General features: G+C 47.5%; 2 protein-coding genes across 6 annotated transcripts in view; one reads left to right on the forward strand and one right to left on the reverse strand.

Moving 5' to 3' along the window:
* Positions 1–796: 796 nt before the first annotated feature.
* On the forward strand, positions 797–5,661 carry Msto1 (misato 1, mitochondrial distribution and morphology regulator). 2 transcript variants are annotated; one of them, XM_005411610.2, is made up of 14 exons: positions 797–1,429; positions 1,540–1,675; positions 2,060–2,129; positions 2,210–2,288; positions 2,668–2,719; positions 2,807–2,945; positions 3,085–3,202; positions 3,385–3,519; positions 3,615–3,767; positions 4,038–4,169; positions 4,244–4,428; positions 4,796–4,900; positions 4,989–5,101; positions 5,399–5,661. In XM_005411610.2, exons 1-14 carry the CDS (start codon positions 1,346–1,348, stop codon positions 5,611–5,613), a joined length of 1,716 nt encoding a protein of 571 aa, XP_005411667.1. In that variant the 5' UTR covers positions 797–1,345; the 3' UTR covers positions 5,614–5,661. The 2 variants fall into 2 exon arrangements, with proteins under 2 accessions (XP_005411667.1, XP_005411668.1); XM_005411611.2 differs by having other exon boundaries at positions 4,989–5,053; positions 5,363–5,661.
* A 106-nt stretch (positions 5,662–5,767) lies between these two features.
* Positions 5,768–24,730, reverse strand: part of Gon4l (gon-4-like (C. elegans)) — a 64,413-nt gene continuing 45,450 nt past the window's right edge. For 3 of the 4 annotated variants that reach the window (XM_005411606.2, XM_005411607.2, XM_005411609.2), the window contains 18 exons: positions 23,792–23,990; positions 23,249–23,335; positions 21,164–21,335; positions 19,482–19,626; positions 18,661–18,811; positions 17,651–17,767; positions 15,615–17,216; positions 14,366–14,621; positions 13,697–13,881; positions 12,544–12,741; positions 10,908–11,051; positions 10,325–10,468; positions 10,106–10,225; positions 8,520–8,636; positions 7,601–7,811; positions 6,744–7,362; positions 6,559–6,661; positions 5,768–6,199 (listed from right to left, as the gene is read on the reverse strand). In XM_005411606.2, coding sequence (XP_005411663.1) covers positions 6,050–6,199; positions 6,559–6,661; positions 6,744–7,362; positions 7,601–7,811; positions 8,520–8,636; positions 10,106–10,225; positions 10,325–10,468; positions 10,908–11,051; positions 12,544–12,741; positions 13,697–13,881; positions 14,366–14,621; positions 15,615–17,216; positions 17,651–17,767; positions 18,661–18,811; positions 19,482–19,626; positions 21,164–21,335; positions 23,249–23,335; positions 23,792–23,990 — 4,720 coding nt within the window. In that variant the 3' untranslated portion in view covers positions 5,768–6,049. The remainder of the gene's footprint in view (positions 6,200–6,558; positions 6,662–6,743; positions 7,363–7,600; positions 7,812–8,519; positions 8,637–10,105; positions 10,226–10,324; positions 10,469–10,907; positions 11,052–12,543; positions 12,742–13,696; positions 13,882–14,365; positions 14,622–15,614; positions 17,217–17,650; positions 17,768–18,660; positions 18,812–19,481; positions 19,627–21,163; positions 21,336–23,248; positions 23,336–23,791; positions 23,991–24,730) is intronic. The other variant, XM_013508237.1, reaches the window with a different exon arrangement.

Raw genomic sequence — 24,730 nt, forward strand, 5'->3', positions numbered from 1 at the left:
CATTCGCCTGTAATCCCAACATTTGGGAGGCTGAGGTAGGAGGATCGTTGGGAGTTCAAGACCAGCCTGGGCTACAAAGTGAGCTCAAGGCCAGCCTGCATAGTGAGACTCTGTCTCAAAAAAACAAAAAAAAAAAAAAAAAGAAAGAAAGAAAAATCAAAAGGCAAACCGCCATGAAAAAATTTTTTGACACGTAACCAACAACAATCAACCCAAAAGGAACATGAACAAGAGGCGCGAACAAGCTGTTGAGGAAAAGTGTGACCGAATGGCTGATAAATGGTGCTCTCAACCTCGCTAACAGTCAAGAAAAGTAAAAGTGATAGTGATTGGAAGTTTTCAAATGGTGCCGTTTATGGGACATCAACTGATGTACTGTAGGTGGCAATGTAAACTGGTAAAGAATTTTTAGGAAACGTCTCTTTTTTTATCAAATTCAAACATACCCAATTTTAGGACTGCAACTCCTAAGCCAGGCGTGGTGGCGCACACCCTTAATCTCAGCACTCGGGAGACTGAAGCAGGAGGATCACTGCGAGTTCTAGGCCAGACTGGGCTACATAGTGAGTTCAGGGTCAGGTTAAACTACATAGTGAGGAGAGGGGGGAAAAAAGCAAAAAACAAAAAAACCCTCCTAGAAATATGTGCACAGGCACGGGAGACAAGTATCTCAAAAGGTATTAGTAGCAGAATCGGCGGTTCTGCAGATCACGTCATTTGAGATACATACAATGGACTGTTGTACAGCGACGAAAAATAACGAGTATGCGCCAGAGAGAGACAAGTAGCACACCTGATAAAGGCGCGGGCTCCCATTCGTGGGCTGAGGTCTGTCAGACACTGACAGATGACTGGCCAGTCCACAGGGCTGAAGGTCACAACGGCTGTGCCTTGGAGAAAGGGTACGTGGGAAGCTTTAAGGGACCTTTTTTCCGGGATTAGGGGTAGAACCCAAGGCTTTCGCCCTGAGCTGCGCTCTAGCCCGGGAGCTGTTTTTTCCTTGTCGAGTGGGTCGCTGGCAGCGATGTCTACTTAGACGAGCCAGCGCAGCAGGAAGAAGTTGCAGGGCTGACGCCCGGCAAGACAAAAACGGGATCCTGGCGAAGAAGCCCCACCCAAGAACGGCCGCAGCTCGCACGGCTTCCGGGGCGGCCTGCGGAGCTCCGCCCCTCTCGAGGAAGAGGCGGAGCTGGACGGACCTGCGAACCGTTTATCCAATTGGAAAGGATGTGTCTGTGGACCAATAGGATGCAGAGATCTGGCCCGCCCTCAAGCCTATCGAGCCAATCAGCTAGGAGCGAAGAGCGGACGTGCGGGGGCAGTCCCACCGAGTAGACTGCGCGGTATGGCGGGCGGGGCTCGGGAGGTGCTCACGCTGCAGTTGGGACACTTTGCGGGTTTTGTGGGAGCACACTGGTGGAACCAGCAGGTGAGGGCTCCAGGTGGCTGTCCCTATGGAATCGTTCGGAATCTTCCGTCCCGTCGTCGACCTGCCCCTATATCGCACCCCAGTCCAGTTTCCCTTGTTTGCTTCCCCAGGATGCTGCGTTGGGCAGGACCACAGATGCCCCGGAGCGGTCGGGAGAGCTGTGCCCCGACGTACTGTACCGAAGAGGCCGGACGCTGCACGGCCAGGAAACCTACACGCCTCGACTCATCCTCATGGACCTGAAGGGTGAGGGTCTGTAGCATCCTTTCGCCTCAGGAACCTCTAACCATACGGGTCCGAGTGATGCAGAGATGATTGCCAACTCGGGACAGGTGCGGGAGGCACATCTTTCTGCCCAAGAGCCGTCTCTGGAATAGGCTAGAGACAGGGAGGTGCGGAACTACCACGCCCGCTAGTACCTCCCGGTGTGACCAAGCTCTGGCAGCAAGGATGAAATCTGTATTCTTTTAGACACCGCCCCCTTCCATGTATCTCCAGGAAAGTTTGGCAGTGCCAGCTACTGGAGGGATGGTGACAGCAGGCTGTTAAGTGCGTCAGAGGAAGACAAGCCCGATGGCGGTAGAGGATGCCCTAGGCTTTGACTTTGGATTCTCTATTATTTCCTAACAGGCAGTCTGAGCTCCCTAAAAGAGGAGGGAGGACTCTACCGGGACAGACAGCTGGATGCTGCAATAGCGTGGTGTGTATTTGATGTGTCGGGTGGGTGGGAGGCAGAAAGCCGGATATCTCATCATAGTGAGTTTCTTTGATCTTTTTCAGGCAGGGCAAGCTCACCACACACAAAGAGGAGGAAATCTACCCCAAGAATCCTTATCTCCAGGACTTTCAGAGTGCAGAGGTGAGGGCCTCTGCCCTGAGCCCTTTAACCCTGGCTAAAACCCAAGTGCCTCCACTGGGGCAAAGGAAGACAATCACCTTAAAGTATTTTGGGAAAGAGCACTTCTTTTCCCAAGGACTGTGATGACCTAAACGGAAAGGAGGCTGGCTGCAGCTATATGTGGTGACACTAGCCCATAATCCCAGCACTTGAGGGGCTGAGGCAGGAGGATCATCATGAGTTTAAGGCCAGCCTGAATTACATAGCAGTACCCTGTCTCAAAGAAAGAAAGAGAAAGGGAAAGGAAGGAAAGAAGACAGGAAGAAAAGTAAAGAAAATGAGGAAGGAGTTTGTGAGGTATGGCCTAAAAGTAAATAAAATTTTCTTTCACTCTTTCCAGGGAGTGCTTAGCAATGGTATCTGGAGGATCAAATCCATCCCTAATGGCAAAGGTGAGACTTCTCCGACCCTGGAGACCTGGGAACTATGGATAGGAGCCTGGGTAAGACAAAGGTGTATCCTTTCTGCTTTATGTTCAGGTCCCCCACCAGTCACCAGTGTTTCAAATCCAAAGCCACTTATCCCCACGGTGGGCAGCATCAGAGTCTGGTCAGACTTCCTCAGAGTCCATCTCCATCCCCGGAGCATCTGTCTGATTCAGAAATACAACCATGATGGGTATGGAGACTCCAGGCCGGGAGGCAAAGAGTTGAGGACCCTACACATTGCTCTTAGGGCCATCTCCTCCTAAGAGATGGAGAAGTAGTGGTGGGGAGGGAGTTCAAAGTCTTGTCTTGGACTGTCTTTTTTGTGGCAGAGAGACAGGCCGACTGGAGGCTTTTGGCCAAGGAGAGAGTATCCTGAAGGAACCCAGGTACCTGGAGGAGCTAGAGGACAGGCTGCACTTCTACGTGGAAGAATGTGACTACCTGCAGGTACCCGTATGGCAAGACATGGCACAGGGCAGAACTCTCCTCATCCTACTCCTATTGATTTTTTGTTACTGTCTTTTTGGTCTTTTTGAGACGGGGTTTCAGCTTCCTAAGTGCTGGGATTACAGGCACATGCGCCACCACGCCCAACCCCTTCTGTTGATTTTTATCCTTCCTCCCTTCAGGGTTTCCAGATTCTGTGTGACCTGCACGATGGCTTTTCTGGGGTAGGCACCAAGGTTGCAGAGCTGCTACAAGACGAGTATTCGGGGCGGGGAATAATAACCTGGGGCCTGCTGCCGGGCCCCTATAGTGTTGGGGTAAGTAGAACTCGGGGAGAAAGAATTCCGAATGGAGAGGGAGAGATGAGAATACTATGGGAAAAGTTGCTTGATACGAACTATTCTTTTACCAGGAACCACAGAAAAACATCTATCGTCTGTTAAATACAGCATTTGGTCTGGTGCACCTGACTGCTTCCAGCTCTTTTGTCTGCCCCTTATCCTTGAGTGGGAGCCTGGGCCTTCGACCTCAACCACCTGTGAATTTCCCTTACCTGCACTATGACGTAAGGCTCAGCACTTGACCTGATTGCAGCTGGCCACAGGGCAGCCCCCATCCTCCCCAATTCAGCCCTGGTTGGTGGCTGTTCTTAGAGCCCCTTAGTTTGAACTCAACTATGACATGGCCTCTTGGACCCCACTGTCCTATGCTTGTCCAGCCTTTGCCCAAATACACCCTCGCTTTACCTTTCAGACCTCTCTGCCATTACTGTTCTGCCTGTGCACATTCTTTTCCAGACCTGACTGAAAGCCTGAGTGCATATGTCCTTTTACAGGCCACCCTGCCCTTTCACTGCAGTGCTATCTTGGCCACAGCCCTGGACACAGTCACTGCTCCTTACCGCCTCCGCTCCTCTCCAGTTTCCATGGTTCGGCTGGCGGATATGTTGAGCTGCTCTGGGAAGAAGGTATGAGGCTTTGGAAGGGGTGAGGTTGGCACGGAGATAAAAACTCTGTAACCTGATCTCCTTCTGATCATTAGGTGGTGACAGCTGAAGCAATCATCCCCTTCCCCTGGGTTCCAGGCCAGTCCCTTCCTGATACCCTGGTACAGCTTGGAGGAAGCACGCCATGGACCTCACTGTCTGCATGTGGGGACCCCTCTGGAACACGCTGCTTTGCCCAGTCAGTGGTGCTGAGAGGTGTAGACAAAGCAAGTCATACTAGGTAAGAATTGTTGGTCCTTGTCTTTTTCTCCCTCTGTTCAGGCTTTCTAAACACATGGATCCCTCTCACCACTATCACCCTTATTTAAAAAAAAAAAAAAAAAAAAAAGGGCTGGGCAGCTCTGAACTTTCTGACTCAGCTAATGGCCCCACCTTAGAAGAATGTAAGAATTCCACAGGCGTGTGGATGAATGCTCGTAATCCCAGCACTCAGGAGACTGAGGCAAGAGAATCATTGTGAGTTCAAGGCCAGCCTAAACTGCATAGCAAAATACTGTCACAAAAAGACAAAAAAAAAAAAAAAGAATGTAAGAATTCTTAGCTCTTACTGGGGCTGCCACAGAATAAAGGTGGTTTTGTTCCTGCAGTTGGCTCCCCCCAGGGACAGCTCTGCCTTCCCCGCTCCATGCGTGCCCCACTGGGGAAGAAGTCTTGGCCCAGTATTTACAAGAGCAGCAGCCCAGAGTCATAAGGTCAGTACAGCACCGGCTCTCACCCTCCTCCCAGACCTCAAGCTCCTTTGCCGCATTCCTTGCTTAACTGCCATTCTTGGCCCCACAGTTCTTCCCATCTGCTGCTGGCTCCCTGCAGAGTGGCCCCTCCTTACCCCCACTTCTTCTCCTCAAGCTTCGGCCAGCAGGGTGTGGTCCCTAGCTGTCCCCTCAGGAGCGAAGGTATGTAAGAGGTGTACAGAACTAAGATTTCAAGCTTGGGGAAGGGTTTTATGGGCTATTCCCGGATTAAAAGCGCCTTTTTAAAAGAAGTTCACAGTTAAACATTCCTTTATTCATCCCATGACTCCTAAGAAGTGCCCTTCCTCTGGAGTACTGGTACACTAAAAGGACTGCACACAGATTCACCAAGTGTACTTTACAGTCAAGCCTACCAAGCACCCACACTTCCCTGTGAGTTCACACAGGAAGCCCAGGCGGAAGATAACCCACTTGGCCTCACATTTCTCTCCTCCACAGCCGGGCAGAGCATCCCAGTGTTTGGGGCCCTACGTTCCTCTTCATCCTTGCACCAGACCCTGAGAAGCTTGGCCAAGGAGCTCACACAACTCGACCTGCGGCGCTGGGCCAGCTTCTTGGAGGCTGGGGTGGAACAGGATGATGTAGAAGAGTTGTTACAGGAGCTGCACAGCCTGGCCCAGTGCTACCGGGCGAGCGACAGCCTCACAGACTGAAGCTCCCAGGGTGGGGACTTTCATTTGCAATAAAAACTGATGGCTGTAGAACCCAGTGTCCTTGGGCAGAGGAGCTCAGTGTCTTGGACAGGCTACGTGACACAGGCGTTTATTACAGCTAGAGACACTGTGTGGACCACAGGACAATAAATATGTACCATCTGACAAAAAGGAGGGAGAGCAGGGAGCATAGCCCCCCTCCTTCAATGGTTATTTACACAGTGGAACTAGAAGGTCTTCCTAAGGTCTGCCCTGAGAGAGACACAGGGTGCAGAGCCCTGGCCCACCTCACTGTCATTTTGTCCTTGTCCTCAGTTCCACTCTGCAGTCCTGTGTGCAGAGCTCAAGGACTGGACAGGCAAAGACAGCCCCCCTATCCTGGGTGTGGGCCGCCTACAGAGCTGGTCCTGAGCAGGTGACACCCACATGCCCAGTCTCACTCATCCAGCTCCTCCTCAGACAGCAGGTCCCCGTGGTCTGACAGCTGGTCTGTGTTGCTGGTACTGGTGGCATCGTCCTCATCCTCAGAGCTGGCCTCGCAGGCCGTGTGGAAGAGCTGCATGAGTTCTCGGAAGCGGTGGGAGACCTAACAGAAAGGCTCGTTCACTGTTCTGAACTAGTAGTGCTGTGACATTCACTAGCACTGGGTGCCAATCTGGAAAATCTTAGTTATCCACACAGTAATGCTGGGAGAGCTGTGTCCTCCTCATAGGTGAGGAACTCTGGAAGCCAAATACTCTTCCTAAAATCACACTCCTAAAACCACAGCAAATGGAAAGTGGGAGCTTCTGCCTCCCAATCTCACACCCTTTCTCCTACAGCCACTACCACCCTGTGGGGTAAGCCCTTCTGCAAGTCTGTATCTTCAACATGTCGGCCCCTTGTATCCTTGTGCCAAGCCATCCTGGTTCCTCAGCCCCACACACTTCCCTGCCCACCACTCACCTCCGCTGGGGTCTTGTTTCCCAGCTGCTGAGAGATGCTGCTGAAGGTCTGCGGCTGTGCTCCTCGCTCCTGACACATGGTGAGAATCACGCGGTCTGCTTCCCTGTACACCACACATCATGATTAGCCCTTCAGAGCCACCCAAGTGTGACGCCATTTTCCACACATTCTTCAACCTGACTCACCTGGTCCACAGGACGACCTTCTCCCCGGTGGAGCTGACCTTGCTATTGTTCGCACACACTGTAGCTTCTGTGGCCTTTGGCTGCTGTTCCCCCTCTGAACCCCTGACCTGCACTCCACCATCTTTAGCCAGACTCCCTCTGGGGGCTTCAGGAGCCGTCTCTGAGGTGTTGACTCCCAGTGACGGTTCATGGCTGGGGGACAGCCTATTTGCTCTCCTTGCCCCAGCTCTGCTCGAGGACAGCCAGGTGTCTTGAGCGTCTGGTTTCCCAGGCACATGTCTCCTCCCGATGACTCTGGTCCTTGAGGAAGCAGGACTTGGGAAAGGGGCAGAGGGCTCCACAGTACCGGGCGAGGTCTCAGGCTGTGAGGCGTCCCAGACAAGCAAAGAGGCCTCTGAGTCACCCACTGCCTTGCAGCCATCCCCTTCTTTTTCATGTCCAGGGGATGCACTGGCGGAGAGACCCTCAGGCCCAGCCTGGCCTCTCTGAACAGTGTGTAGTGCAGCTGCAGTTGGGGGAGGGTGCTGAGGCGTCTCTGGTGTGGGACGTGGTGTGCTCTCTGGGAGCCGTTCTGTAAGAGGCACTTCTTGGGACACTGACATGCTCCGCACTGTTGATCCTGAGTAGGAGGAAAATAAGGATCTAAGGGTGTGGAGAGGATCAGGGTGCACCTGAGGACTGAAAACTGCTACCCTTAATTCTGTGAGATAGGCAGAGTCACTGGAGAGAAAACACTGGCTGAAAACAACAGGGTTTCCATTGTCCCATCAGCCACGGAGGTACTGTCCATCCCTCAAAGGGTGTTCAAACCAAGAGCTCTCCAGGGAGAAGGGTGGGGCTGGCCATGCGCCACTCACCTGGAGCAGGCACCTCCCCCTTCCGGGTGGTCCTGCCAGTCCTGCTCTGCAGGGCCTCAGTGCTCTCCCGATCTTCCAGGGCCTCCTCTTCCACCAGCTCCTTGCCCTGCCCTGCTTCCTTCGCACCACGCACAGGACTGGCCTCTCCATGGGGACTGCTGCTCACAGACTCCTGTGGCTCCTTGTGCTTGCAGGGTTTGCTGTCACAGACCTGCAGGGATGGCCCTCTGCGTCACGGTCATGTCCTGACCTATGTCTCAGGGGCCACGTTCTGTGCAGGCTCCAAGAATTCTAAAGGATCCATAGCAAGGGACCCCACTACTCTGAGGATGGCAGTTTTGCCGCCAACCAACTGCATTCTAGAGAACCTGAATTACCGTTAGAGGCTATTTTTCTGACATTTCACTTAAAAAAAAAAAAAAAAAAACCCTTCCAATTCCAAAAGCTTTACTCACAGAATTCTTTTTTTTTTTTTTTTTTAATCCTGGGAATCAAACTCAGAATCTTGTGCTTGCCAGGCAGGCACTGTGCAGCTGGGCTATATAACCAGCCCGGGATTCTCTTTAAAGAAGCAAAATCTACCTTGAATTTCTTTTAAAATTCATAGGCTGGGTGTGGCAGTGCACATCTGTGATCCCAGCACTCAAGAGGCTAAGGAAAGAGGATCGCCATGAGTTCAAGGCCACGCGAGGCCTCATCGAGGGTTGGAAGCCACTTAAATTATAGTGAGACACTGTCTCAAAAAAAAAAAAATTATGCACTCGTGTATATCATATTAGTTATATGTGTGTAATCTTTTTAGGAAAACAAGAAAATAAAAACCTGTGGTAGAAGGTGATACCGACAACAACATGTTGCAGGCACCCTGACTGCTGACACCCTCAGTCCAGACAACTGGGCACCTAGGCACGTTCCTCACCTTGCTGCCACTACAGTGGCTACAAGTTCTCCGCTTGCTCTTCTTCAGCTTGGAATCAGGACCCCCTTCGTGGCAGGAACAGGCACAGTCCTTTGCCCCATCTGGCCACTCAGTCTCCTACAAGACACCTGGGCTTGATTAGTTGCCATGTATTTTTAGTGCCAAGGAAGGAAGCTAACTTGCAAGCCATCTAAAGAAGCCCCTCTCAACACCTCCCCTTTCTCTTATTTTTTTTTGGGGGGGGTACCAGGAATCGAACTCAGGACCTTACACTTGCCAGGCAGGCACTTGTGCCACTGAGCTATATCCCCGGCTCCCCCTTTCTCTTAATACCTTCGCATCCCACTGCTTGGGGAAACCAACGGCCCAAACTAGATTAAGCCTATTATGGAGCCTAGAAACAATCCTTAAATGGCCCAAAGACCAGCCTATCTCAATCACCCAGATGTTCCAAGTCTAAGAGACTCAAAAATAAAGTCACTGGAGAGGTCCGGGTAAGAGCTGATCTTCTCACTCATCTGTCTAGGTTTTTGTCTCCCTAGTGCCTTAACTCTCTCCTCTCCCCCAAGCCTTTCTTTTTCTTTTTTTTTTTTTTTTTTTTTTTTTTCTTCCTTTTTTGGGTTTTTTTTCCGGTACTGGGAATCAAACTCACGACCTTACACTTGCCAGGCAGGTGCTGTGCCGCTGAGCTAAATCCCCAGCCCCTCTCTAAGCCTTTCAATAGAGGACTCTGTACACACAGAAGGCTCACTCAGTGATACTCTGTTTCACAGACCCAAGACATAAAGACCACTATCGCCCCAAGCACGATGAAGAAATTAAAACAGATTAAATAAATTGCCTGAAGCTGTTCTACAATGAAGCAGTTTCTCCACAGGGAAGAGTATAGATACATATCAAAGAAACACAAGATTAAAATACTTTTGAAGAACAGTGAGTTTGAGGAGATTCTAGAGCTGGATTATCTGGGTTCACATCCTAGCACTGCCAGTTGTTAGATGTGACCCTGGCATACCCTCTCTGGACTTTAGCTACTTCTGTACAATGCAAACAATCTCTCCAACCAGGTGTGGTGGCGCACTCCTGTAATCCCAGCACGCAGCAGAGGAGACTGAGGCAGGAGGATTGCCTTGAGTTAAAGGCCAGCCTGAGCTGTATAGCAAAACCCTATCTCCAAAAAAAAAACCACATACACACACACAAAACAAAACAACACTCCATGGGATTATTGTAAGAACTGAGAGTTAATAAGCAATGTAAAAGACTCCCAAGTGATAATGACACTTGCTAAGATGGCTAATTAATTGATGTCATCATGAATATAGGAATCTTCAATACTTTCTCTCATGAGTAACAGTGAAAAGACCAAGAGTAAGAAAACAGCCTTCTAGCAAGGGACTCCTGGGCCTCAATGCATCTACACAGTTTCTTGGCTCGATGTGTCCACAGCAGTCAAGACATCTGGGCTGTTTTTCCCAAACCCAGGAGATACTGGCCAGAAGCTTCGGACTAAGCCAGAGAGACACTCAGGGAGAAACTCAGGCTTGAGTCACGGTAAGTGGATAATCCTCCACAGCCTGGCATACCTTATCATGATTTTGAACCCCAACCTCTTTTCTTCTCTTGTTCTTTGAGGCTGTGGGTATCTTGGGAGGTTCTTCTTCCTCTTCCACATCAGGCAGTGCCACTTCTTCAAAGCCATCAAACTGGGGAGGAGTTGGTGCCACTGAACACGGACTCCAGGCTGATACCCTCCCGCAAGGGGCCTTCCCCTTCACACCCTGCTGCAGCCACAGGGCCTGTACCTCATACTCTTTCTCCTCAGTCCAATTTATCTCTTCAAAGTCACCCATCCGGCTTGCTGCTGGACGCAGATGGTCAAAGAAGATGGAGAATTCATCCTGTAAATGATCATGGCCCTTGAGGAGCTGCCACATCTGTGTCTTGAGCTGAGAAGAGTAGCAGAGACAAAGATGACATCTCCAGAGACACTGGAGGTCACAAATCAAAGCAATCACGTACACGGCCACATTCTGCTCCCTATAATGGAGAAGAACTCTCAGAACTCTCCTCCCTGCCTGCCAGCTACAGGTGCAGGCTATGGTAACCAGATCTGATTCCTGATAAAACTGCTTCCCAAGCAGAGTGAAGAGGCTGGGCCTCAGCATCACCTTCCATCACGCCAGCTGGTTCTCGGGCTTGGGAGGCAGGTGGCAAACCCTGCCTAGCTCTGCTTTATGTTATGAGTAACCCTAAAAAATCCTTTCCTCCTCCTGCTCCTCCAGGAGCCCTGACACTCAAGAGCAAAGGGTACGCATTAACGGGACAGAGAAAGAAAGGGTCAGAGGCCCAAATGAGGACAGAAAGGAAGTGGAAAGGAAAGAATACCTCTGTGATCTCATGAGGAACGCAGTCTGCACAACCCTGGAGGACCTTGATAATCTTCTGGTGGTGTGAGGGGTTTTCTGCAAAGCAAATCTCCAGCTGCCGAAGGAACTTGCGACTCTTCTCAAAGGCCTGCTGCTCCTCAAACTAACAGAGTGGAAGGAGGCAAAAGAAGAGTCACCTACATGGACAGTGGCCCGGGAGTGCACTAAGCGTAAGAACTAAGAACATGGGGATGTGGGCTTGGCAGGACCCTGTTCAAAGCTCTAGCATCCGTCCACCTTGGGCCCCACGAAATCTAGGATTTGAACAAAAGATTCAAGAGGTGTGAACATCTCCAACTGCTTTCTGGATTGTGAAATAAAGATACTCAAAGACAGCCACTCCTCTTAAAAGACAGGCATCATATGCATGATGACCCACTGTCATTTAACAGGCATGAGACCATCAGAACGCCCCACTATTTCCTTCTTCCTCTCTTCAGTCATTATGACAAGAGGTCCAGGACAAGTGGGACAGCTCTTATGTTGAGATTCCTATTCTTCACCATTTCAAACAGCACTTGCCACCATGCTCTTTCCAGATCACTGTGTGTCAAATGGTGCGTGCCTGATCCTGCACCCACCTGCATCTCTCCAGCCTCTTTTTCCCACTTTAGTTTTTTGTAAAGCATTATCAATATAAAGCACTCACACACACACACATGTATTATATATATATGTATATATATACTGCTTATTTCATAATCTATAGCTGATATGCTATGTAATTTTACATATTAACACCTAATTTTCCCCAAGAGAATGTAAACTCCTTGAAGGCAGGGACCTTGCCCCAGTACTGAGGATTGAACCCAGTGCCTTCACACTGAACTATATCCCTCAGCCCTTTTCTTATTTTTTATTTTGACACAGGATTTAAATGCTAAACTGCCCAGGCTGAGCTCGAATTGTATGCTCCTCCTGCCTCAGCCTCCCAAATGCTGGGATTACAAGCATGTGCCACTACACCTGGCCCTAGCCTTTTCTAATTGCTGTATTCCTAGCACTTATAACTTTGTCTGACACTGTGCCTGACACTCAACAAACACTTACTAAAGCAATGCCTATTTTATACCAGAGAGAAACAGAGCAACTAAGGAAGGTCTCCAGGGAGAACTAAAACCCTTTCACTTGCTACAAAAAGAAAACAGAGCATACTGGGGGGAGGTGGCACATGCCTGAAAGCTCAGCACACAGGGAAGCTGAGGCAGGAGACTGATGTACAAGCCCAGCCCAGGCAACTCAGCAAGAGCCTGTTGAAAAAGGGAAGTGGGGTGACTTCTCACTCAAAAAGGGGAGTGGGGATATAGTTCAATGTGCAGGTCCCGGGTTCAACAAAAGGGAGGGCAGGGCAAGGCCAGGAAGGGGAGGGCAGGGGACAGGAGGGAAAGGAAGGGAGGGGAGCGGAGGGCAGGAAAACGAGAAAAGAGGGTTGGGAAGAACGCTCCCTGAAAAGACGACTCTTACCACCTTGGGGAAAGGGGCATGGAAAACCTGTGCAGAGGCAGTCAGAAGACTGCAATGGTCTTACTTCATTTCATTCAACCTGTTTCCTGATGACCCAGGAATCCTGTGTGCTATTTTGCCCCTTTACTTACTAATCCACAGGCCAGAGCTTGCTCAGGCAACAGGAAAGCAGCGAAGTCCTTCAACAACTGCGGCCAATCTTGGAGCAGAATCTGGAGGCTTTTGTAGAGATCCACAGCTGTCTGCCTCTGAGAACTTGACTCAAATTCATAGATGACCTGAAGGAAGTCCTCATACTTGCCAGGGATGTGCTGCAGTGCTTCTCGTACCTACACAGGAAGACGTCCCACCATCAGCACCCTTACTCTGGGCCCGAGGAAAAGCAAAGGCACAAGGGAAAAAGAGAGGTCATGGCCAGCGAGCGCCAAGAACTACCCTTCAGGGACTCCCCTGAGGGGGCTTCAGAGCTGATGGTTAATGGAAAACATGGGCAACAATCAAGGTAGAACTATTTTCCGCTAATAGGCAACAAGAAAACTTTCGTTTTCCACAGACCACAGCCTTGTCCACAAAACAAACTAACGCTTTTCTCTAGCTCACAGCCTCAAGTTCTCCTTCCTGATTTTGGCACCATAAAAAAGTATTTCAACATAGTCCCATTCGAGGATACATAATACATAAATCCAGGATGTTAGTAAAATATTAAGAGACCAAACAAGCCCTAACTATCACTGCTAGCATTTCGGTTTAATAGCAGGATGAAGGAACACGCTGGTTGCCAAGAGAAGAGACAGCTACCCAGGACACAGGTAGGTTCGTATCTGAGATCCACACTCTGGCCAGTGTCCCAACAGTCACTGTCCTAGCACCTATGGCTCAGGAGAAGTCCTCATTAGCCCCGCCAGTGAAGTCACGACCTCCCACTGACAATGGAGGTATCACCTCTCCCCAGTCTCCAGACAAGAAAGATGATTCCAGGGTGCTCACAATCAACCCATGTAGGATGAACCCTGTGTCTTCTTAGGGTTCCTTGAAGAGTTATTTTTTGTAACTTTTGCCAACCTAAGGCACAGCTAGATGACCTATTACCCAGTTTGAAAACCAGACTTTTGTTTTCTTTTGGCACTGCTAGGAATTGAACCCATGGCCTTACACATGGCAGGCAGGGGCCTCACCACTAAGCTACACCCTCAGCCCCACACTTGAGTTTTTAAAACATCTCTTTTGAGGGAGAAGTAGCCATATTCATAGGGTCTGGCAGTAACAGAAGCAGCATCTACCTACCCTGGTCAGATAGGCTTGGGCAAAAGCCAAGTCCTTCTGCTCCCTGAGCGGATCACGCTCGAGAATGTCTTCATCATACAGCAACAACAGCTTCGAGGTGTCCTTGCTGGCCCGAGCCCGACTGCCACGCTTGCTTCGAGTTCGGTGGTTGCTCCGGCCCTTTCCTGCAGCTTTTATGTTCTCTCCTTGGGGCACATGTGAAAAGATTGTTTTTTGCCATGAAATCTCTATTCCTCCCACCTTCCTCACCTCAAGCACCACCCCATGCAATCCTTGTTCGTGTCACGGAGCAACTCGGAGAGGAGTGGCTGGGAACTTGATAGGAAAGCCACACCTGCTCACTCACAGCAATTCTCCTGCCTTAACCTCCCGAGTGCTGGGATTACAGGCAGGAACACTGTTTTCTCAAAAAACAGAGCTCAACCCCATGCATGATAGACAAGGCAAGAACCACTTAGAAAACTGTGAACAAGCTAGCACCCATCTAGCAGCTGATGAGAATCAAATTCAGCATTTCCCAGCCTCTCTTTTCCGCAAAGGCACAGCTAAGCATACGTTTGGGAAAGGGAGGCCGCAGCACAGATTCAGGGATTTCTCTAGACTGTCCAGCCAGTGTGCAAGCTGCCTAGTGTGCACACCTGCCCCTCATCACACACCGGCCACACTCACCTGGTGGGATTCTGAGCGTCTCCACTTCCGGGGCAGTCTTGGGGGATGCCAAGGTAGAAGGGGGCTTCTCAACAGTGTCTCCAACTGTGTCATCAATCATCTCGTCCTCTTTCTGTAGGCTTTCCACTCCTTCTGCTTCTTCTTCCTCTTCTTCTTCTGGCTCAGAATTCTCCTCCTGGGAGTTCTCTTCCTCAGACTCACCCTCCTGACTCATGCGCCTTTCAGATGCCAGCCAAGTCAGTTTCTCCATTGTTTCCTGCAAACCCCCAGGGAGTGCTTATGAGCCACCCTCAATGGCTCAAAAAGAAGCCTAATGCCTGGTACCCTGTCAAGAGGATCTGAGGTTCAACCATGTAGGCCAATGCCCCCTGGGATATGGGATCCCAGGAGCTTCTTGTTTGGGTTTTTGAAACAGGGTCTTGCTATGCAGTTCATGCTGGCTTTGAACTCACTATATAGCCCAGACTGGCCTTACACTCACAGTGATCCTCCAGCCTCAGCCTCCCGAGTGCTGGTATTACAGGCATGCACCACCACACCAGGAGCTTTTTAAAAGGTTCCTCTACAACACACTTTTCTTTTGTCACAGCCAATACTTGTGAGCTGCTCTATCTTTCTCCTTTTTCTCCGGTACTATGAATTGAATTCATGGCCTCACAAATGTTGAGCAAGTGCTCTAGTGACGAGGTACACTCCCAGTCCCACCAAACTATTTTTTTTAAAGCACTAAAAACATGCACATTGGGCTGGGGATTTAGCTCAGCGGCAAAAGCGCCTGCCTGGCAAGCGCAAGGTCGTGAGTTCGGTTCCTGGTACCAGAGAAAAACAAAACAAAAAAAAAACCATGCACATTTAATCCTTATAAAGGAGTTTAGCTCAAATATAATAGGTAAAATTTTACCCTTTCCCTTTCATTTCACATTAACCCCAAAATTATGTCACAGAAGGTACTTGAAAGTCAAACACAAATGCTACTGGGACTGTGTCTAGCGGAGCAAGCAGATGAGGAGGCAGATGAACCAGGTATGGTCACACAAGCCCATAATACCAGCACTTGGGGGGCTGAGGCAGAAGGATCGCCATGAGTGCGAGGCCTGCCTGGGCTACACAGGGAGTTCAAGGAAGCCTGAACTACATAGCAAAACCCTGTCTCAAAAAAAAAAAACAAACAAGGAGGCAGATGGCACATCAGTAAGTTAAACATACTACTGTATCCCCAAAATACTTGAGGCTGCTCCTCAGCTCTTACCTGGAGCTCAGGCACAGAAAGCACAGATTCCTCAGATGCTGATGACATCTCATCTTCCTCATCCTGGGTGAGGTCATCAAAGTCCTCTTCCTCCTCTTCCTCAGGGCCGTCTTTCTCTCCTCCAATGTCTGGCCCTGCGGGGGTCCCCACTGACTGACCATCAACACTGGACGCCTCTTCAGGCTTCCCCAGGGGACTGCTAAGGACCATCTCAGGCTCCACGGAAGATGGAGCATTCCTTGGGGAACCTTTGCTCACATCCCCCACTGCACTTCCCTCGTCAGAAGGCTCTTGAGAAGCTGAAGGGGTGTGAGCCAGCTGACTCCTCTCCTCCTTCTGCAGGACTGCCTGCTTTTTCAACACTCTAGCGCTGCTCAACTCCTCCCGTGGGGAGCCAGTGTCCCATTCCTTTTTTATTTCATCACAAATGTGCTGCTCAGGGGACACATTGCAGATCACCTCCCCGGGGTCTTCAGGTTCCATCTTCACAACTTCCTTTAAATCTCCAGGGGAATTGTTTAGAAATCCCTGGAAACCTTGAGGCAGTGGCTCCAGACCTTGTCTCCCCTCCTCTGTTTCCACAAGTGTCCGACCGCAAGTGCTGTTTTCTGACAATCCTACCTGGCTTTCTCTACTGGCTGCCAGAGGCCTGGGGCTGTGCTCCTCTTTGGGGAAGACAGGAGCACAGAGCGGAGTTACTTCCTGTGGTTCTAATTTGGGTTCCAGGCTTTGAAGGGCATTTTTCCCTTCAGCCAAAGGACAACCAATGTCCACATTCACTTGGGCCTTATCTTCAGGAGTGGAGGACACCGAGAGATTCACAGAATTGCCAGAAACAATTAAGGGTGGGATGGAGGAGGCCACAAGAGGCTGGCTCAGTGGACAGGGAAAGGGAGTAGGATTAACCAGGAGGGTGGTGATGGGAATGGTCTGCGGGCTCGGGGCCACTGCTGCATTGACGGGTTGGATCACGTTACAGCCGCTGCCCAGGCTCACAACCTTTACAGTGGTGGCAGGAACAGTGAAGATAACAGGTGCAGAGTGGATTAGGGGGGCAGGTTTGGGACAAGGAAAGGTCTTGGCCCCTTTTCTTCTTGAGGGTTTCCGCCGAACACATGGCTTTCGAAACCTAGAAGGGCCAAGTGAGGGCAGCATTACCTTGGGCACAGGGGCAGAGGAGAGCAGAGTCTGGGACTCAGAGAGAGGAAAGCTGGTCCTGACCTCGGGGGGCACAGCAGCCAGTGCTGCAGGTGACTCAAAGCTATCATCACCACTGACCCCCAGTGGAGGGACTCCAGGAACAGTCTGCAAGACAGTGGCAGGCTGGATCAACTGAGGAATCCGGATCACCATTTTGCTTGGAGGAACTGATGATCGTTTCTGTCTCCAAGTCTTCCTGGGAAAACGGTTAGCAGCAGGTTTCAGCTTCAACACGACCCCCTTGGGCAACAGCAGTGGGTACCGAGTCTCACTCCCCAGTTCTGAGTGGGCTTTCTCTAGGCCTTGGTCTGTACTGATCTCAGCGGTGCCGGTCACATTTCCTACCTCCCTGGCACTATCAGCTATGTGCCGCAGCTCGTCCTGGATGGATGGCAGACTGGCCTGTTGAGAACAAGAACATTCTGATCCAGCTCGTATCAGATTTGGGGTAAAGAATAGGGCTTTCTAGAGTACAGAGAACATTCCAAGACAGTCTTCAGGGATCTTTCCAAGAAGTGCTTTCCTGCATATCCAATTAGTACGAGACCACACAGAATCATGTATTCTACAAGTTCTCTGAATTTCCTACAGGAAATTACATTCTACCTACTATATGGAAAGGTTGTAGAGGGCTGAGGATATAGCTCAGGGGTATAAGCATCTGCCTGGAAAGGTTGTAGAGTCACCACGGGGAACGGTAGGAAAGGGTGAAAGAGTGGATAAGGAAGATTTCTGAAGTGTTCCACCACTAAAGCATGAGAAGCTTCTAGCGGCCCTTGAAGTTCCCGCCAGCAGTTCCAGTGAGCTGCCTTCTACAGACTCTGAGGAGGTCGTACCTTTAACCAGAAGGGGAGTCGGTGCTCTTCCCTCTCGATAGGTGGCTTCCACTGATGGGGCTGGACCTCTTCACAGCATTTTAACAAGACTGGCAGCTGTTTGGTCTTCTTGTAAAACTGAGCATGAAGAAATACAGCATGAGTTATATTCCAGAAATACGGCCGTCAGGCTGGAGAATGAAGCGGGTGGTCTCTCTCACTTTCACATACACCCGTATGCTGAATGTGGTACACTTCTAACTAAAACAATCTCTATTTTTTTTTTTATTTAAAAAAAAAAAACCAACAATCTCTAATAAACATTTTAGATCATTCAGTATCTTCCGTGCATTCCTATTCTGGTTGCCAGAAATATAAACAAGTGAAACAGGAGGCAGATGGTCACAGCCCTTTTCTCTCAGACCTGCTCCTGCTCCCTAATTACAGGATGGTGCTCACACTCTTGCCCTTTTTCTAATCCGTAAGAAATCAAATTTAATTGCAAGATTTACAACAGTTGAGTGTTTCTGCTACTTTCAAGTTTAACAGAAAGTGAGAGTGTGTCTATTAAAATTATCCCTATGGATGACTTTTTACTTTCTTTTTCATTTTCTTCCTTTATGAGATGTATAAACAATGAAAAGTTTTAAGAAACCACAATTCATCAATTTGGCAGCTGCCCCAATTTGAAAAAGTCATTTTCCTCTCTATATGCACAAATTATTTTAATACTAGGTCTCACTATGTGCTTCAGACTGGCCTTGAACTCACTATATACCCCAGGCTGGCCTAGAACTCACAGGCATCCTTTTGCCTCAGCCTCCCAAGTGCTGGGATAACAGGTATGTGGCACCACAACCAGCCAAAAAAATTTTTACGTGAATATTCTGGCACTCAGTGGGCAAAACTGGCATTTTAGTATGTTTATGTAAATGGAATATATTTTAAGTAATGTCGATCACTGCTGTACTTTGGCAGAAAAGTGGGCACACACAGGCAGGAAGCAGGGTAGAGCTTCCAGTGGCACTCACCTTGATGATGTTGTCAGGGGCTCTGTTCTGGTTGAGGTTCTTGATCCTAACCGTAAGCTGATGAGCAGTCTTGCAGGTTAGCAGGTATTTGCTGATCAGAGGCTTAGGCAGCTCAGTCCCTTCAAAATGCTTCAGTCCTAAAGCTAGCAAACTTAAGGGGAAGACCAATGGCATTAATTACAGTTTAGTCTTTGCTCTTAAAAATCCTACCTGGGGTACACAGTGAGTTCAAGGCCCACCTGGATTATAAAGGGAGACCTTGTCTTAAAAAAACTAAAAAAAAAAAAAACACATAAATAAATAAATATTAAAAAATAAAAGTCCTCCCCAGACCACTACCCCCCTCTTTTCTTTCTTTTTAAATTGTGTGTCTGTTTTTGAGATAAGGTCTTCTTCCGTATTCCAGGCTGGCCTTGAACTCACTATAAAGCTCAAGCTGGCCTCAAACTCATGGCGATCCTCCTGCCTCAGCCTCCCAAGTGCTGGGATTATGGGCATGGACCACCAAGCCCAGCTACCAGTATGTTATAAACCACTTTTCCTACATCTAATTATTGTTCAGCCAGGCATGATAGTCTATGCTTGTAATCCCAGCACTCGGGAAGGCTGAAGCAGGAAGTCACAACTTCAACCCTTGTTTGGTTAATTTCATGACTCAGTGAGACCCTATCTCACAAAAACTCTTTTTAAAAGAACTAGGGATGTATCTCAATATGAAGGTCCTGGGCTCTATCCCCAGTACTGCCGATAACAGTAATAATAATTCTTGTACACATTGTTGGCTACTTAATAGACCATTTCTCTAAACAGTAAACACTTACTTGTCCTCAGCCTTAGTGAAGATGAGCTTATCCTGAGGATTCTTTGCCTTCAGGGAACACACAGGAAGTAGTTCTGGATACATGAACACTTTACTTGTGGCTAGGATCCAAGCCACTTGCTTTGGCAAACAGGAAAATTCATAAACTATAAGAAAAAACATCTCTGGGAAGTGAAATTCTTGGACCAAAAAAGGCTTCACAAAAGTTTTTGAATGCATTTCTGTGTTTAGATAGAGTTTTTCTGACTTAATCCCCTCCCACTCACCCACTCTCCCCAAAAGTTTCCAGTTTCTCAACCTAACATACCCCTAAAGGCAGCGCCATTCAACCTCATCTTTTCTTCTTTCCTATGTGGGACACTTAACACAAAGTAACAAACACAAAGCACCTAGTAATGCCTGGCACATAGTGTATCCTCAAAGAATTTTTTATCCCCTTCCCCCTTTAAATCCCTGAAAGATAAGAAACCCTCTACAAGGTTTTCTTTCAGGGTAAGAGTCCAACTTCTTTAATCTCCCTCACAAATCTGGTATTCCAAATTGTATTTTTATTTGATTCTTACTTAACTTTGAAGTTCTCCCAGAGTCCTCCTGAGGTTGGAAACAAAAAAACCATAAAGGGAATGAGACAATTCAGTCTCATTCATTTCTGTCTTCAGCTCTAAGCCTCTCAATTCCAGGCACCTGTGCCTTTCTACATACATGAACTACTACATCTGTGTTATTTTTATATGCCCAGAAGAAAACGTAGGACAGTAGGTGTAAAAGTTATTACTATATTTTGGTTTTAAGTTTTCATTGCCAACTATCAATAAAAAGCAGCTTGGAGATCTGTGTCTATGATATAATGAATGGAAATTTAACTATATTGAATTTAACCATAAGATTCAGGAATTTAAAATCAAATCCACATACAAACCAAAATCCAGAACAAACTACAACTAATTTGCTAAATTAGGAGACAAGTTAGAGGCAAATATTTGGCTACACAGAGGACAGCAAATATTTTCTCAAAAAAAACCCCACTAAACTACCAGTAGTAGTGGTGGTGTATGCTGCTCATCTCAGCTACCACAGCTAAGGCAAGTAGATCACAAGTTCGAGGCCAGTCTTGAGAACTCAGAAGACCAATCACAAAATAAAATTTAAACATGGCTACAGTTGAAGCCGGACATGGTGGCACATGCCTCTAAGACCAGCATTTCGGAAGACTGAGCCAAAAGGACTACAAGTTCAAAGTGAGCGTAAGCAACACAGTGAGACCCTATCTCCAAAAAAAAAAAAAAAAGAAAAAGAAAAAGGACTACTGCCTACTTTACAATCATGGGAAGTAGTCAAGGGTCAGTTTTAATGAAGAAGAGAATAAATACCGAAATAAGATGAATTTCCCCCACTGGACTTTCACCTTTACCAGACCCCAGTTTGCCTCGATCCAGTACCTAACACATCATTTAAGTCCACTTCTCAGCAATGCATCCCACATCTCTAGCCCCCACAATAGCCCCTTATTCTGCCAACAGCCTCTATGCCCAGCTTCCCTGAGCACTAATATTGTACAACTCTAAAACTCAGAGTAAAAAGACAGATAAATCCTCTGTGTCCTCCACTCCTAGGAAAGTATCCATCTATACTACCATCTTTCATTGCAACAGGAAACTTGAGAGTGACATCTCTGCTCCCTACCATTCTTGCGCACAGGTTTTGGGGGGCTCCAGTCAATGCTGACATGTGTGCTGAAGTCCTCGATGAGCTGCATGGCTCCCATCAGGTTACAAGGTTGGAACAAGGTCTGGAACGTGGGGTTGGACTGATGGTGAAGGGCAGTGGAGCTCTGAGCGAAGGTCCCCAGCTCTTTCTGGGAAAACAAGATAAAAAGAAATCTAAGAATCAGGAGCTCTGAGCCTCAGAATGAGAATCTGTCCCTCTACTACAGAACAAAGCAGAAAAAAATATAGCCTGTCATAATTAACATTATTCCATCAAGACTTCTTGTGGCTGATTCACCAGACACTCAGGGATTATATAATATGTTCTTTTGTTTTCATTTTTCTCAGACTGAGGAATCCTCAGCCTTGTAGACAGAATCCAGCTAGATCCAAAGGGAAAATTAAGGTTCTCAAAAATGAGACCCATTGTTTGTAAAGATTTCTCTGAATAACACCTAGCACGAGGGGGCTGGGGATTTAGCTCAGCAGCACAGCGCGTGCATGGCAAGCGCAAGGTTTTGAGCTCGATTCCCAGTACAGGAAATAAATAAATAAATAAATAACACCTAGCATGAAGTTCCCTTTAAGGTCCTTTGACACAGTAAGACGTGAATATATTCTCCTGCCCATAAAGGAAGCTTGGAGAATTAGCAAACATACCACTCAAATTCCAAAGAGATGGACCTAAGAAGTAGATATTACTGGGCTGGGGATGTAGCTCAGTGGCATAAGCACTTGCCTGAACTACACAGTGAGACCCTATCTCACTGTATACAGAACAGTGAGATCTGATCTCCAAAAATAAAAAGCCCACACACTACTTCAAAATGTCATGAGAAAAATTAATTCTATAGAGAAAACATTAATATGGAGATTAATGAACAGACAATGAATTCAACATCTATAAAAACAGCAGTACCAAGTTAGGTAAAATAATGCATTCTTCTACCCCAACATTCTGAAAGATTAAAACAGAAGTATCCCAGGAGGCTGAAACAACTGGATCCCTGTGAGTTTGAGGCCAGCCTAGGCTACAAAGTGAGTTCAAGGCCAAGCTGGGCGTGGTGGCACACACTTGCAATCCCAGCACTCGAGAGGCTGAGGCAGGAGGATTGCTGTGAGTTTAAGACCAGCCTGGGCTACAAAGTGACCTCAAGGCAGCCTGAACTGCATAGGGAGACCCTGTCTCAAAAAAGACCAAATAAATAAATCAAGGTCAGCCTAAACTGCATAGTGAAACCGTGTCTCAAAAAAAAAAAAAAAAAAGAAAGCCCTAGGTTCAATGGCCAATACTGAAAAAAATAAAAATAGCAATACCAAAAATATAAGAAGTCAGGTAGAAGCCAGCATAGTGGCACATGTGTATAATCCCAGCACTCCGAAATCTGAGGCAACAGTGCTCCAAGTTTGAGGCCAACTAAATACCAAGACCTTAAAAAAAAAAAAAAAAAAAAGAAAGAAAGAAAGAAAGAAAAGAAAAAGAAAATGAGAAAGAGAAAGAGAAAGAAAAAAATCAGGTAGATCCAAAGACAAGGAGAAGGACACAATAAAAACATCAAAAGTATCACATGTTCGAGCCCAACCTGAGCAACTTAATGACTCAGCAGGATCAAATCTCAAAATAAAAATAAAAGAGGGTTAGGGATGGAGCTCAGCGCAAATGCCCTGAGTTCAAGTAAAAAAAAAAAAAGCCAGAAGGATAGCACTGAGAAAACTGGGGCCAAGCATGGTGGCACACATCTGTAATCTCAGTTTAGGAGGCTGAGGCGAGAAGACTGAGTTTGAGGCCAGCATGTGCTATCCAGTGAGTTCAAGCTCAGCCTGGACTATGTTGCAAGACCCTGTCTCAATAAAAGAAAAAGAAAATTGGGATACTATCACAGGAACCACTGGCTTATGTTGCATCAGTAAACATAAACATAGGAAGCTATAAAACAAAGCACACAACCAAATACATCCAGGAGAAAATAAAAGTAAGTTACAATCAGTGAATAACATGAGAAATGAGTTGCTAAGCTAATTTCATAGTCAACTCTTGTGTTAGTGATAAATGGAATCTTACAAGAAATATCTTGGTGGTACTGGCCTCTGAACTGAGGTTGGGGTTGGAGGAGGCGAGAAGGTGGATTTGTGTCAAGAGCTGAACATGCTGAGGAGGGAAAGAAAACATTGACATGTTATAATATTGCCATTTCAGAAACAGAGCTTACCAAGATGTCTGCAAATTTATCACATTTATTTTGCTTCCTGGGGAAGCTTGGCATAAACTTTCAGGTATGTTCCCTGAAGCAAAAAGACAGACCACAGAATGTTTAACCTCTAACCAGAGTGACTAATAAAAAAAAACTCTATTATAGCTCAGGCTATTAAATTCCAGAACATATTTCAAGGACTCTATATAATAATCTCCAATTCTGAATACTATTGTGGTGAATCATAAGGCCACGAACACAACGATCTCTCAAGGTTCTAACTGATGTGAAGATCCTATGGCCCAGGGTTTCAGTGGAGGAAGCTACTCAGATTCCTACAGAGCTGCTCATTCTGGGTGTCACTATCAGCCCCCAAGATAATCCAATATTAACATTACCAAGAAGGGTCTCACCTGCTGCATCTGCTGCTGCAGTCTCTTCCTCTGTGCCACATCTAGAATCAGAGTCTGATGAACTTTCTCAGCCTGTGGCTTAAGCTTCTCCATCTCTTGTTGCTGTTTGGTTGAAGATTTCTTCATCTTCAGCTGTTCAAGTAGTTCCTTCACTGCCCGATGTTGTTCATTTAGCAAGTTAGCCAATGGTTCCTCAAACCTACCCTCAACAGGGAGATAACTGAATATGGACATTTCCCCAGGTCCACAACACTTCCAACTCCTTCTAATGGTGCACTAAGAAAACACAGACAATATCTATTTGCTACTAATCCCCAAATCCCACTTTAGCCAACAAACTCCTTAGACAAATATTTCCCCCAAATTGTTAGCACAGATGCAAATAAAATGATTCTGAGGCTGGGAATACAGCTCAAGGGTATAGCACTTATCTGGCATGTGCAAGGCCCTGGGTATAATCCCCAGCACTAGGAGGAAATAAAAATAAACAAAATGATTCTGAATTAGACCCCACCCTATTTTTCCATAATTTCTCTTCTAAACAATATACAGTGGAGAGAAAATTAAAGAAAATCTGCAAATAGAGAAACATCTGAATAACAGCAATGAAGAAGCTAGTGAGAGCTCATCAGGCTCGCATCAGCTGATACCCACATTGCTCTGTGACTTGTTTTTTTTTTTGTTTTTTTTTTTGCGGTACCGGGGATTGAACTCATGACCTTGCGCTTGCCAGGCAGGTGCTTGTGCCACTGAGCTATATCCCCAGCCCCACTGTGACCTGTTCTTAACAGTTCAAAGATACAGCATTTGTTCTCTAATTTACCTGCTACTCCTATCCTAAGTCCAGTTTCTCCTATCTCCCTATCCATTCAATCACCCTGCTTTCCTTTTGTATAAACTCAAGGCTCTTGGAGAAAAAAGAAAGAAGGAGATAAGCCA

Source organism: Chinchilla lanigera, unplaced genomic scaffold (genome assembly GCF_000276665.1).
Source record: "Chinchilla lanigera isolate Chin_1 unplaced genomic scaffold, ChiLan1.0 scaffold00144, whole genome shotgun sequence".
Classification (NCBI taxonomy): Eukaryota; Metazoa; Chordata; class Mammalia; order Rodentia; family Chinchillidae; genus Chinchilla; species Chinchilla lanigera.